Here is a 15,716-nt window from a genome sequence, read left to right on the forward strand (position 1 = left end):
TGATGAACAATATTCCTTTGGATATGCATAGAACTTTGTCTTTAGCCATTCACCTCTTTGGTCACCTATGTTTTTTCTGTATATTGTCTATTGTGAAAAATGAGGCCATCGAACATGGGAGTGCAGATAGTGATTTCATTTTATTTGGTGTACCTAGAATTTGGATTGCTGGATAACATGGAAGTTCTATCTTTAGTTTTTTTGGTATCTTCATATTATCTTTCAGAGTGGCTTACCAACTTACATTCCCATCAACAGTACATAGGTGTTCCTTTCCCAACTTCTCCAACTGTTGTTATCCCTCATGTTTTTAATGATAGCTATTCTTTTACTTTCTTCCAGCCTCATTGAGGAATAATATTTTCTGCTAGAAGTTTTATGACTTCATGTCTTATATACAATATTGCATAGGTTTGAGATGTATAGAATAGTGATTTGAGTTACATACATCATGAAATGATGATCACAATGTGTGTGTATATATATTGTTTTTCAGATTCTTCACCTTTATAGGGGACATAGATAGTTACAAAATATTGACTATAGTTTCTTCTGCTGTACAGTTGGTCCTTATTCTATTCAGCCTCTATCTTGTTGTCTTCTAGAGATAGAAGAGATACAATCTTCTCCTGGGTTTCTACAGAAAGTCTCAGGAGTCTTATTTTCTCAGCCCTGAAAGACTCTTGGACCTTAAGTTCTGCCCCTCAAAGACATCTAGCTTAGCTTTTTAGCCCCTGCTTCATGAAGTTTCAAAATTTGGCAACTGCCTTACCCAAGAGAACTATGTGTTAGAGAGGAACCCCTTCCCCTAGCAAGTGTTTGTTTCCTAAGCACAATGGAGTTGCAGGATAGATTGTTCCATATTTTTGAAACTTTGGTCTGGCTTTCTGGCTTCCCAGGGAGTCCACTGGAAATAGAAATACCCACTGGAAACATCTAGCCATATGAAGTCTCTTTAACTTTTCAGCTTGTCACTCTAGCTTTATATGAGTGTTTGGCTTTTCATGTTTTCATGGCAAAGTCTCTCTCTATGTGCCATGCTCAATCCTCAGCTCACACTCAAGTTCATCAAATGCTCTAAGAGAAAAAAAAAAAAAAGCACTTGCCCTTCAGCTCACTTCAGAAGTGTTCAGTGTTTTCTGTTATTCATGTTTAAATCACTCTCATCACTGTCACAACTTTCTAATGGCTTCAGAAACATGGTTGCTAAAATTAATTTGACCTTTCCAAGTACAATTGTTCCTCAGTATTACCGGCCAGGGGTTGTTTCAGGCAATTCCTCCCACCCACTCCTATACCAGAAAAGCTGGATGCTCGAATCCTTTATGGAGAATGACAGATCAAATGGATCCATGTTTGGTTGAGTCTGTGGCTAAGGAGGAGTGTCTGTACTTGCAGTGGGAACTTAGGTAAGCTGTAACCTAATGCTGAAGAATTGATGCTTTTGAACTGTGGTATTGGAGAAGACTCTTGAGAGTCCCTTGGACTGCAAGGAGATCCAACCAGTCCATTCTGAAGGAGATCAGCCCTGGGATTTCTTTGGAAGGAATGATGCTAAAGCTGAAACTCCAGTACTTTGGCCACCTCATGTGAAGAGTTGACTCATTGGAAAAGACTCTGATGCTGGGAGGGATTGGGGACAGAAGGAGAAGGGAACGACAGAGGATGAGATGGCTGGATGGCATCATGGACTCGATGGACGTGAGTCTGAGTGAAATCTGGGAGATGGTGATGGACAGGGAGGCCTGGCGTGCTGCGATTCATGGTGTCGCAAAGAGTCGGACACTACTGAGCAACTGAGCTGAACTGAACTGAATGCACCTTATTGGGAAATGAAATTCACAAAAGGCCACCTTGAATGAAATGATAAATTTTCAGCATTTATTTTCTGAAAATGAAAAAAATTAAGCATCCAAATGATTATAGAGTATGGAACTTTAGTGCCAAAAAATGATATGTTTATCAGTGAAGCTTGCTGTCATGGTTTGAAAGAAAACTCCAAGGGGTTGATATAAAAAAAATCATATCTTCTCTATTACAAAAAATATAATCAGAAATCACTCATATTCAGTACAAGCAGAGGTAAGATTAGTGCAGAACTCAACAATTCAGTAATCTATTTTCACTTAAATGAAGAAAAATCCTTGTTCTATTATTTCATTAGCAGAATAATACATGAAAAACCATCCAACTTTCCATTTTTAAATAAGAACTATTTAAGAAGAACATATTTGCACAAAAGCACATTGAGTTTACCAGACAATTATTTCTGTGTTTTACTTTGTTTTATAAATTCTTTTCATTATCTGCCTTTTTATCATATCCTATTAAATACTAAAAATATTAAAATCTCTGGTAAAAGAAAATATTTTTCCTACTAGTAAATTATGTGTTTTTGTATGCTACATTATAAAAATACATATATACAAACAAATATTCACAACAAATGTCTTTTTCAGTCAAGATAAACTTAATTCAAGGCAATATAAACCCAGGAGTAGAATTTTCATCTGAAAATTATCACTATGATTTCTGTCTCAAGACCTGGTCACTAAGTATCTGCATGGAATGGAGACCAGAGAGAGTCACAGGACACATGATCTTGAATTGAGATCTCCATTAAATTGAGATCTTCAAGACAAGGTTCATCTGAGTTGGCCAAAAATTGCTAATATCTAAACACTTTAAATCTATTAAAGATAGGCAATGGATAGAAGAAACCTAGATTACATAGAAGATAAACCCAAATTTTATGTGAAAGTAACAAAAAAATACTTAGTGTGATCATTTAGAATCAAAGTATTTTGCTAATATCTGGTTTATTCAAAACTTTTAAGAAGTAAATGATTTGAAGTTCAGCATCCATACAGAAAGTGCAAGTACTTTAAGTTTCAGGTTTGATGAATTTTCACAGATTGAATACCTTATATCACCAACATCCTGATGAAGAACCACAACCTGACCAGAACTCCAGAATGCCCCTCCCCCACATGTCTTCCAAGGGATAACTACAAGTCCCCAGGAGAAGAACTGTTCTGACTTTCAATACCAGAGATTCGTTGTGCCTGGGTTGAATTTTATGTAAATGGAATGATACAGTAGGAATTATTTTGTATCTAGTTTGCTCACTGTAAGTCATGTTTGTAAGAATCATTCATGTTTTTGTATGTGTAATTATTGTTCATTCCCATTAATGTGTAGTACATGATATACCATAGTTTATTTTTAGAATATCTTATTTAACATATATTCTCCCCAGCAAAAGGTTTAGCTCAATGGGGATAGGAGCCTCTGTCTCACTGATATGTCTCAAGTACCTAGAATACTGTCTCGCACATGGTCGGTACTTTATAAGGATGTGTTGGATACATTAACTAGTGTTTAGTCACTCGAAAGCCTTCCATTGCAGAACTTCCTGGGCCTGCAAGCACTGCATTAACTCTGTCCCAAGTCTAGGATTCTCCTCATTTGTCTCCTTAGTGCCCCTTTGACTTCCTTGTTTCTCAAAGTGTAAATCAGGGGATTAAGCAGGGGAGTCACCAGAGTATAGAAGAGTGCAATGCTTTTGTTCACATCCTGTGAATAGCTGGAAGGAGGCTGAAGGTACATGGAGATGAGCGTCCCAAAGAAAATAATCACTACCATTAGGTGAGAACCACAGGTTCCAAAAGCCTTCTGTCTCCCTTGGGCTGACTTTATCTTCAGGACTGCACGGGTAATGTGACCGTAGGATACCAAGATGAGTGACAGGGGCACCACCAAGAAGAACACACTGACAGCAAAGAGTTCAGCCTCATTGACAGAGGTGTTGGTGCAGGCCAGTTTCAGCATCACTGGAACTTCACAGAAGAAATGGTCCACTTGGTTTTTACCACAGAGGGGAAGAGTCATGGTCAGTGCTGTCTGGACTACAGAATTGCCAAAGCCTGTAAGCCAAGCAGTTACAACCAGCTGCAAGCAAAGCTGGGGATGCACGATCACCATGTAGTGGAGGGGACGGCACACAGCTACATACCGGTCATAGGCCATGACAGACAGGAGGACACACTCTACTCCCCCAAGTCCCAAGGCAATGAAGAGCTGGGTCACACAGCCGCCATAGGTGATGGTCTTGTCCTTCCCCTTAAAGTTGGCCAGGGTCTGAGGGACAGTGCAAGTAGTCAAACAGAGATCCATAAACGAGAGGTTGGAGAGGAAGAAGTACATAGGGGTGTGGAGGTGAGGATCCATCGTTGACAAAAGTATAATGGCGCCATTGCCTAAGCAGCTCAAGAAGTAGATGATCAGGATGACCACAAAGAGAGCCGTTTCCAGCTGGGGCTGGTTGGAGAAGCCCAGGAGAATGAACCCATGGAAGGCGCTGTCGTTAGCTCTTTCCATTGTACTCTGCTTGTTGGAGTTAAGAGGCCTCCATACTTTTATTTTTAATCCACTTCTTTTGTCCTAGACTTTGATTAGAAGCTTGAGGCGTTTTCACAGTTACCTTTCTGTTGACAAAACAGGGAGGGCCAGAGAGTTACTTTGTAAGAGTATCTTCTGTTTCAGGCACTGACCGGAGCACTTTCTAGGCAATTTATCACAACAACTCTATGAGCTTGGCATTATCATGATTTCTACTAAATATATGAAGGAACTGAGGATTAAAGAGGTACAGTGATTTTATGAGCGCGATGTACTTAATAAACCACTGAGGCAGGATTCCAACAGACTCTACAATATAAGTTTTTAACTGCTGGGGATACTGTCTGTCTTTATGACTGTATGAACTAGAAAGATAACACAAAAGTTTCTCAAAAATTAAATCTAGATGTTTTAAATAAGATATAAATATGTACTGCCTCAGTACTAGCTTCCCCCCACACCCACCCTGGAGGATTGAATGTATTTAAAGACTGGCTTTTCTGTTTATGTTTTGTGTAGAGAAAAACTTTATTTTTCTGAAGATGCACAGATAATAGCATTTACTATTACCAATTTTATTCAGTTGTGAACAATACATTTTAATGTGTGGAGTAGTGGAGCCTTTGGTGTTGAGTCTGTAATCATTTCTTTGATTGGAAAAGTTTTATTGGAAGTGATTCAAGATTTTATTGTGTCCAAACTGCAAGTTCCAAATGGACTCAGTCTGAGTAACCATCATTGTGACCACCTGCGGTGAAAACTCAGGAAATCATCACTTGCTTTTAATTTTCTTTCACTTTATAAGTCTTTTAAAATTGTAAAATGGACTGGAATGGGTGTATTTAACTCAGATGACCATTATATCTACTACTGTGGGCAAGAATCCCTTAGAAGAAATGGGGTAGCCATCATAGTCAACAAGAGTCCAAAGTGCAGTACTTGGATGCAAATCTCAAAAATGACAGAATGATCTCTGTTCATTTCTAGGGCAAACCATTCAATATCACAGTAATCCAAGTCTATGCCCCAATCAGTAATGCTGAAGAAGCTGAAGTTGGATGGTTCTATGAAGACCTACAAGACCTTCTAGAAGTAACATCCCCAAAAGATGTCCTTTTCATTATGGGGAACTGGGATGCAAAAGTAGGGATTCAAGAAACACCTGGAGTAACAGGCAAATTTGGACTTGGAGTACAGAATGAAGCAGGGCAAAGGCTAATAGAGTTTTGCCAAGACAACTCACTGGTCATAGCAAACATCCTCTTCCAACAACACAAGAGAAAACTAAACACATGGACATCATCAGATGGTCAAAACCAAAATCAGATTGATTATTTTCTTTGCAGCCAAAGATGGAGAAGCTCTATACAGTCAGTGAAAACAAGACCTGGAATTGGATCATGAATTCCTTATTGCCAAATTCAGACTTAAATTGAAGAAGGTAGGGAAAACCACTCGGCCATTCAGGTATGAACTAAATCAAATTCCTTATGATTATACAGTGGAAATGACAAATAGATTCAAGGGATTAGATCTGATAGACAGAGTACCTGAAGAACTATGGATGGAGGTTCATAACATTGTACAAGAGGCAGGGATCAAGACCATCCCCCAAAAAAGCAATGCAAAACGGCAAAATGGCTGTCTGAGGAGGCCTTAGAAATAGCTGTGTATAGAAGAGAAACAAAAGGCAAAGGAGAAAAGGAAAGATATACCCATTTAAATGCAGAGTTCCAAAGCATAGCAAGGAGAGATAAGAAAACCTTCCTTAGCAATCAGTGCAAAGAAATAGAGGAAAACAACAGAATGGGAAAGTCTAGAGATCTCTTCAAGAAAATCAGAGATACCAAAGGAACACTTCATGCAAAGATGGGCACAATAAAGGACAGAAATGGTATGGACCTAACAGAAGCAGGAGATATTAAGAAGAGGTGGCAAGAATACACAGAGGAATTATACAAAAAAGATCTTCATGACCCAGATAATCACGATGGTATGATCACCAACCTAGAGCCAGACCTTCTGGACTGTGATGTCAAGTGGGCCTTAGGAAGCAGCACTACAAACAAAGCTACTGGAAGTGATGGAATTCCAGTTGAGCTATTTCAAATCCTAAAAGATGATGTGGTGAAAGTGCTACACTCAATATGCCAGAAAATATGGAAAACTCAGGTAGTGGCCACAGGACTGGAAAAGTTCAGTTTTCATTCCAATCCCAAAGAAAGGCAATGCCAGAGAATGCTCAAACTACCACACAATAGCACTCATCTCACATGCTAGTAAAGTAGCATTCTTCAAGCCAGGCTTCAGCAGCATGTGAACCGTAAACTTCCAGATGTTCAAGCTGGTTTTAGAAAAGGCAGAGGAACCAGAGATCAAACTGCCAGCATCTGTCGGATCATTGAAAAAGCAAGAGAATTCAAAAAAAAAAATCTGTGTTTGCTCTATTGACTATGCCAAAACCTTTGAGTGTGTGGACCACAACAAACTGTGGAAAATTCTTAAAGAGATGGGAATACCAGACCACTTGACCTGCCTCTTGAGAAATCTGTATGCAGGTCAGGAAGGAATAGTTAGAACTGGACATGGAACAACAGACTGATTCCAAATAGGGAAAGGAGTATGTCAAGGCTGTGTATTGTCATCCTGCTTTTTTAACTTATATGCAGAGTACATTATGTGAAATGCTGGGCTGGATGAAGCACAAGCTGGAATCAAGATTGCCGGGAGAAATATCAATAACCTCAGATATGCAGATGAATCACCTTTATGGCAGAAAGCAAAGAAGAACTAAAGAGCCTCTTGATGAAAGTGAAAGAGGAGAGTGAAAAAGTTGGTTTAAAGCTCAACATTCAGAAAACTAAAATCATGGCAACTGGTCCCATCACTTCTTGACAAATAGATGGGGAAACAATGGAAACAATGTCAGACTTTATTTTTCTGGGCTCCAAAATCACTCCAAAATGACTGCATCCATGAAATTAAAAGATGCTTACTCCTTGGAAGAAAAGTTAGAACCAACCTAGATAGCATATTCAAAAGCAGAGACATTACTTTGTCAACAAAGGTCCATCTAGTCAATGCTATGGTTTTACCACTGGTCATGTATGGATGTGAGAGTTGGACTATAAAGAAAGCTGAGCACCAAAGAATTGATGCTTTTGAACTGTGGTGTTGGAGAAGACTCTTGAGAGTCCCTTGGACTGCAAGGAGATCCAACCAGTCCATCCTAAAGGAGATCAGTCCTGGGTGTTCATTGGAAGGATTGATATTGAAGCTGAAGCTGCAATACTTTGGCCACCTGAGGCGAAGAGCTGACTCATTTGAAAAGACCCTGATGTTGGGAAAGATTGAGGGCAGGAGGAGAAGGGGACACCAGAGGATGAGATGATTGGATGACATCACCGACTCAATGAACATGAGTCTGGGTAGACTCCAGGAGTTGGTGATGGACAGAGAGGCCTGGCATACTGTAGTTCATGGGGTTGCAAAGAGGTGGACATGACTGAGCGACTGAACTGATCTGAACTGAATACCTAAGGAAAAGAAATATTTCATAATAGTACTGCATCCTGAAAAGAGTCTAGTATATATAGCAAGTTTACAAAATAATTTTGTTGAATAAATGAAAAGGAAGTTTAAAGACTATAAAGGACTTTAGAAACTGAATTTAGGAGCGATAGAAATTTATAAATGTACAAGAGGAAAACAAATGAATTTTTGAACAAGAGTTAAAAGCAGTCTTGACTGTTCTAACTTTAGATTTTTTTAGTTGCTAGGTTTTATGGAAACTTGTGGGACTCCAACTTTTGTAAACATCACATTGTTATTAGCAAAATCCATGACCAGGCAGGAGGATCTTCTGCTGCCTCTCAATTACACATTTTCTGCTGGTTCTTAGTATTTCAATTCCATTTTTTATTAGTTTTTTAGTGATTATTTTGTGGCTTTGTGGCTGTTGTAACTGTGGTGTCAAAATGTTAAATTGGAATTAAAAGTTCTAAAACGCAATTAAATTGGAACAGGATACTTGGTGTCTAAGTATCAATCTACTGCTAATAATCTCTGAGATTTTAAAGACTGCCCTCCAACCCATGCATCTTGGTCTTTTCTGCTTCCTATTGATAGAAATAACATTATTAGCTTTTAATAAGAGATAATATCTTTAGTTCTTTACTGAAAGCTGGTAGGCTTGTGTTCCAAGAGATCTATTGTCATATTTTGAGTAAGCTCTTCTCAGTCTTTGAACATTCTTTAGTGATCCCATGATTAAGATCCCATGGTTAAGATTAAGGTCCCATGGTTCTTAATTCCTGTATCCTCTAGATTATCAGGCCCTTTTGTCAAAATACCCAGAATCATAAAACTGGCAATAGTTACTACAATTTGTTTTATTAAATGTATTTTCCTTACCTTTGCTTCTTCCCTCTATCCTTGTACTTTAAGAGTCACAGAGAGTGACCTTTTCCTGTCCATTATGGTGCCAGTTGAAGTATTTGGCAGTTTTTGTATAGGCTATTTCTCATAGATCACTGAAATGTCTTAACATTCAGTCTGGAACATGATAGGAAATGATTTTGTTTTTCTCAGTGATGCACAGAATGTGATCTGAACTAAGAAAAAGTTCATTCTGACAAGAATATGTAAAATTCTTTGTAACTACAAAAGTAGAAACAAATTGACATGAGCATTTAAAACAAATTTCCATGCTGCTGCTGCTAAGTCACTTCAGTCGTGTCCAACTCTGTGCAACCCCATAGATAGCAGCCCCCCAGGCTCCCCCATATCTGGGGTTCTCCAGGCAGGAACACTGGAGTGGGTTGCCATTTTCCTATCTGCTGTATAGAATACCACAATTTAGAGATTTAAGACAGCAGAAATTTATCATTTTACAATTCTGGATGTTTCACCGCTACTATTCAACATAGTTCTGGAAGTTTTGGCCACAGCAATCAGAGCAGAAAAAGAAATAAAAGGAATCCAAATTGGAAAAGAAGAAGTAAAACTCTCACTGTTTGCAGATGACATGATCCTCTACATGGAAAACCCTAAAGACTCCACCAGAAACTTACTAGAGCTCATCAATGAATATAGTAAAGTTGCAGGATATAAAATCAACACACAGAAATCCCTTGCATTCCTATACACGAATAATGAGAAAGTAGAAAAAGAAATTAAGGAAACAATTCCATTCACCATTGCAACAAAAAGAATAAAATACTTAGGAATATATCTACCTAAAGAAACTAAAGACCTATATATAGAAAACTATAAAACACTGATGAAAGAAATCAAAGAGGACACTAATAGATGGAGAAATATACCATGTTCATGGATTGGAAGAATCAATATAGTGAAAATGAGTATACTACCCAAAGCAATTTACAAATTCAATGCAATCCCTATCAAGCTACCAGCCACATTTTTCACAGAACTAGAACAAATCATTTCAAGATTTGTATGGAAATACAAAAAACCTCGAATAGCCAAAGCAATCTTGAGAAAGAAGAATGGAACTGGAGGAATCAACTTGCCTGACTTCAGGCTCTACTACAAAGCCACAGTCATCAAGACAGTATGGTACTGGCACAAAGACAGACATATAGATCAATGGAACAAAATAGAAAGCCCAGAGATAAATCCACACACATACGGACACCTTATCTTTGACAAAGGAGGCAAGAATATACAATGGAGTAAAGACAATCTCTTTAACAAGTCGTGCTGGGAAAACTGGTCAACCACTTGTAAAAGAATGAAACTAGAAGGTCCAAAATGTAGGTCCTCCAGGACCTCTGAAACCTGTTGGGGAGAATATATCTTTGCAACTGTCTAGTTTTTGGTGCTTTGGTGATAATTTTAGGGGTTTCTTGACTTGCAGCATCAGCCCTTCAATTACTTCCTCAGCAGTCACATGGCAGTGTCCTTGCTTCTCTATTCTGTGTTTCTTCATATTGTATTAGGGATCACACTAGTGAGTAGAACCTCATCTTAACTTCATTACATCTGCAGAGAGTCTACTTTCATACAAGGTCACATAAACAGGAATTTGGGTTTGGGATTTCAACCTATCATTGGATGGTATAATGTAATCATGCCTGTTAACTTGTAGCAATTCTTTACTAATCATGCCTGTTAACTTGTAGCAATTCTTTACTATAAGTGCCTAGTATGCAGTGGTAAGCCTAAGATGCAGGTATTAGTTCTATCTTAGTCTAAGTTCATAAATGAGGTGCATTTGGTCATGATAATTGCTAAGTGTTATGGATAATGTTGCTATTGCTCATTCTAAGTTCTGTGTAGATAGCAGAAGTCTGCAATAGTAGGGAAAAACTGAATCCCTTTACTTGGCATGAATATCCAATGAAGGTTATTTTCCCATACACACTTTTGTTACACTTTATAAATCAAAATATCATTATGGATTATATGATAATAAGATATAACATTTTGTTTGAATTGGTAGAGAAAATACTTACCTCCTTTCATTTCTCCTTTCATCCATACCACTATTCTCCAAGTTTGGAGTTCAGATTCCTCTTTCAGTCCAGAACTTACTTTAAGTAAATAGCAAACTGATGCATAGACACTGTCTTTGCAGATATCACCACCACATTTTTGGGTAAAAGAAACTTTGTCTTGTGGCCTTAGAGACACTTGAATTGGTGTTGGACTAGGAATATGGCATCTTCTTTAAGAGAAAATAACAAGATGAAAGATTTAAAACTACTTCTAGAAGAAACAAGATGGTCTTGAAGGATCACCATAGTTGTATGAAATTAGAGGCTTGGTGTATTGATGAAAATGTTAATATCAGATAGATGAATCACATAACTACTTGTCCCCCATGAAAGGCAGTAATTCAGTGGTTATCAAGTGAGTGTGGTCTTGGAATTGAGGAAAGGTATTTGAGGTATGCAGATGACACCACCCTTATGGCAGAAAGTGAAGAGGAACTTAAAAGCCTCTTGATGGAAGTGAAAGAGGAGAGCGAAAAACTTGGCTTAAAGCCCAACATTCAGAAAGCTAAGATCATGGCATCCACTCCCATCACTTCATGGCAAATAGACGGGGAAACAGTGGAAATAGCAGCTGACTTTATTATTTTTGGGGAGGGGGGCCTCCAAAATCACTGCAGATGGTGATTGCAGCCATGAAATTAAAAGATGCTTACTCCTTGGAAGGAAAGTTATGAACAACCTAGATAGCATATTAAAAAGCAGAGACATTACTTTGTCACCAAAGGTCCATCTAGTCAAGGCTATGGTTTTTCCAGTGGTCATGTATGGATGTAAGAGTTGGACTATAAAGAAAGCTGAGCACCAAAGAACTGATGCTTTTGAACTGTGATGTTGGAGAACTCTTGAGAGTCCCTTGGACTGCAAGGAGATCCAACCAGTCCATCCTAAAGGAGATCAGTCCTGGGTGTTCACTGGAAGAATTGATTTTCAAGCTGAAACTCTAATACTTTGGCCACCTGATGCTCTTCACAGAGAGCGAAGACCCTGATGTTGGGAAATATTGAAGGCAGGAGGAGAAGGGGATGCCAGAGGAGATGGCTGGATGACATTGCCGACTCAATGGACATGAGTTTGGGTAAACTCAGGGAGTTGGTGATGGACAGGGAGGCCTGGCGTGCTGTGGTTCATGGGGTTGCAAAGAGTTGGACACGACTGAGCTACTGAACTGAACTGAACTGATTTGAGGTGAAGTAGATAGGACAGAATCCTTAGGATAAATACAGAGCCATGCATTTAAATATGTTTTAAAATATGCTAAACTTGAAAGTGATTAGTTATCAAAGGCAAGGAAAATGAAAATTATAACTCACTCAGGCTCCATCGAAGGTAGAACCAGTTCTTTTAAAAATTACATTTACCATAACTTTTGTTATCCGCAGAGTTTTCCCAGGAGGAATCTATGAGTGCAGTGCATGTTTCAGGGCATATGAGGGAGTATAAATCAGAGTAGACAGTTAATTCTGTAACTAAACAGATGTTGGAATCTGTAAAATCTATGGAAATTGCCTATAAAAGGGCTAATATTATATCTGAAGGATATTTTTATAAGCACCAGATTCAAAGTATATGCTTTAAGAGACTGAGATACTTGAAGCTGTGTTTATTTTTAGTGGTCCCAAGAGTGTCCTGCCCAATGTAACTCATTAGCTTCAGTTCAAGTATCCAGAGTTTGACTGTCTCTAGGGTACAAGGAAAGAGGGAGTCTCTGGAGAGGTGACGTCAACATAGTCCATCTTTTCCTTCCAAATCGATTAGGAGTGAACCTATTGTTTCCACTTAACTTTCAAATTTCATATCTAGTATTATTGATTGCAAATCTTTTTTGGCTAGTCTTTAAAAAAAATCATTTAATTTTGTCTGTGCTGGGTCTTTGTTGCTGTGCACAGGCTTTCTCTAGTTGTGGTGAGCAGGGGCTACTTTCTAGTTCAGGTGCTTGGGATTCTTACTGCAGTGGCTTCTCTTGGGCTGTAGTTGCACAGGATTCAGTGGTTGTGGCACATGGGCTTTGTTGCCCTAAGGAATGTGGGAGTTTTCCCTGACCAGGGATTGAAACTGTGTCTCTTGAATTGGCAGTTGGACTCTTAATCACTGGACCACCAGGGAAGTCTAGTCTTTAAATTTCTTTATAAGTTGAGATATAGTTGACAGTTACATTAGTTTCAGGTGTACACCATATTGATTCAATATTTGTATGAATTTAGTTTTCATGTAGACTCTAATTGTAGTGGAATGGGAAAAAAATACTCAACTTATCTTATTCTCTGTGTATATATTGAAGGTCCATGTATATCCTTCAAGTGGATTTTCATTTAAGATGTGAGATTGTGAATGTGGATTTGAAGAATCTCCTTAATGTTTAAAAATTCCTTTTCTGAGAATTCCTTTTCTGCTCAAATTTCTTTGTGCATTATTCTCTTCAGTAAAGTGTATAAAGTCTTAAGCATCATAGTCAAGGTTCTTTTTATCCTGTTGTTTACTTATTGTTTAGTTTCACAGTTCAGCTTTTCCCCTATGATGCTTCTTTTGCTTTGAGTGTTTTGATATGGTGTATTTCTTTCAACCATCATACTTCAGTTCAAGCTCTGGTTTCTCTTCAGATTGAGTAAATCTTTTGCCTTTTTTTTTTAAATTTAAAGCATTTTTCCCACCTCTTTGAAGTGTGTTTTCTTCCAGGTATGTAGGGAAAAATTGGAGCTCAGAAGGGCTTCAAAAGAAAGCACCAGCTCTGTGATTTTGGAAAAATAAATGTTATCGGACATCTCAGCAACTTAATAAGTCTAAAATGATTCAACATTAAAAAAAATGTAGCTTCCCAATGTACTTAATCTTTCTGTAGGTTGTATGTATAAAATGACTAGGGGAGAAGGAATAAATATGTGATGTTTACAATATAATCAAAGATTGGCTTGTTGTACTGGCTCAGATAGTGAATAATCTGCTGCAGTGCAGGAAAACTGGGTTCAATTTCTGGTTTGGGATGATGTCCTGGAGAAGGGAATGGCTACCCACTCCAGTATTCTTGCCTGGAGAATTCCATGGACAGAGCCTGGTGGGCTACAGTCCATGAGTTGCAAAGAATTGGATATGACTGAGTGACTAATACAACAACAAGAAATAAACACATACACATCCGTTTATATATGCATATACAATATTTTGTAAATATTGGCTTTCTACTTACAAATATGTTCTTTGCAGAATTATGAAAATCATTCTCTTTATGGTAGACTGGGGAACAAGGTAAATGAAATGCAAAAGAGCCAATATCTAAAGCAGATGGGAGAAAAGAAGTTGAGGGGTGGGAAAGAAGAGATAAAGAAATTGAAAAGACTGAGACTTTTGAGGGGGGATCTCTAATTCAAACATCCATACAAGATAGATTATTAATAAAATAAATTGGGCCAGGTATAAGAAACACCAGCATAAAAAATTAAGTAAAACATAACAGAAGCTATGGTTTTTCCAGTAGTCATGTATGGATGTGAGACTTGGACGGTGAAGAAAGCTGAGTGCTGAAGAATTGATACTTTTGAACTGTGGTGTTGGAGAAGACTCTTGAGAGTCCCTTGGACTGCAAGGAGAGCCAACCAGTCCATCCTAAAGGAGATCAGTCCTGGGTGTTCATTGGAAGGACTGATGTTGAAGCTGAAGCTCCAATACTTTGGCTACCTCATGTGGAGAGTTGACTCATTGGAAAAGACCCTAATGCTGGGAAGGATTGGGGGCAGGAGGAGAAGGGGACGACAGAGGATGAGATGGCTGGATGGCATCACTGACTCGATGGACATGGGTTTGGGTAGACTCCGGGAGTTGGTGATCGACAGGGAGGTCTGGTGTGCTGCAATTCATGGGGTTGCAAAGAGTCAGACATGACTGAGCAGCTGAACTGAACTGAACTGAACTGAACAGAAGAATTTTACAATTCAAATCGAGTAACAGAAAATTGCGTTTATAGTCTTAAAAATCCATTCATTAAAAAAAATATAGGACCCCCTAGAACTTATTCATTTAATAATTAGAAGTCTGTACAGTTTGACCAATATCCTCTATTTTGCTAACCTCCCAGCCCCTAAAAGTCTACATTCTATTCTTTTTCTTTGAGTTTGGCTTTTTAGATTTTACAGAGAGATTAAATTCTTGCTTGAACTGGTATGGTTTCTAAATGACGGTGCTGAGAGTGAACCTAAATATTCTGACTCCAAAATTATGCTCTTTCCATAGAACCATAAAGTAACTTTTAAAAAATGCTTTTTAATAAAGGCTCACTCTCACTTGGTAGAGACTAATGGTTACCAAAAGGTGGCAATCAATTATCTTAATGTTTTAATCATCTTGTACATTCAGTGTTTTCCTCAGTGTGACTGTAAGCTTTGATTATAAATTTTGTTTATAATTTTCAAACTTAAGATGTCATTAATTTACATACTTTAATTAGTTAAGAAGGAAACATTTGATATCAAAATAAATGACTAAGTTTAACAGAATCTTGAGTTAAAATAGAAATTGGTTCAAAGTGTCATATGGTTTTTCATATATTCAGCAACCTGAACACAAATTTTTTTAGTTGGTCAAACGATGAAATAAGATATAGTAAACCAAATTTTGGAAGCTTTCTAATGCAGGTGTTTTCTGCATATGTTTATGTAAGTGCATATTTTGGGAGTGAGTTGATGATGAAAATGTAGTGAGTGATCTATGGGCTCTTTCCACATGTTTTGGGGGGGAGGTCGTTAAGTTCTCAGTCATTTCCACACAAGACTAAATCAACCTAATTTTTATTTAGGTTCCAGAAAA

The 15,716-nt window shown here is 38.0% G+C and overlaps 1 protein-coding gene across 1 annotated transcript; it reads right to left on the reverse strand.

The window, feature by feature from the left end:
• Positions 1–3,435: 3,435 nt before the first annotated feature.
• Positions 3,436–4,380, reverse strand: LOC138425612 (putative olfactory receptor 2B8). Its single transcript, XM_069563735.1, has one exon. The coding sequence runs from the start codon at positions 4,378–4,380 to the stop codon at positions 3,436–3,438; it is 945 nt and encodes a 314-aa protein (XP_069419836.1).
• Positions 4,381–15,716: the final 11,336 nt, after the last annotated feature.

Source organism: Ovis canadensis, chromosome 20 (assembly GCF_042477335.2).
Source record: "Ovis canadensis isolate MfBH-ARS-UI-01 breed Bighorn chromosome 20, ARS-UI_OviCan_v2, whole genome shotgun sequence".
In the NCBI taxonomy this organism is placed as follows: domain Eukaryota; kingdom Metazoa; phylum Chordata; class Mammalia; order Artiodactyla; family Bovidae; genus Ovis; species Ovis canadensis.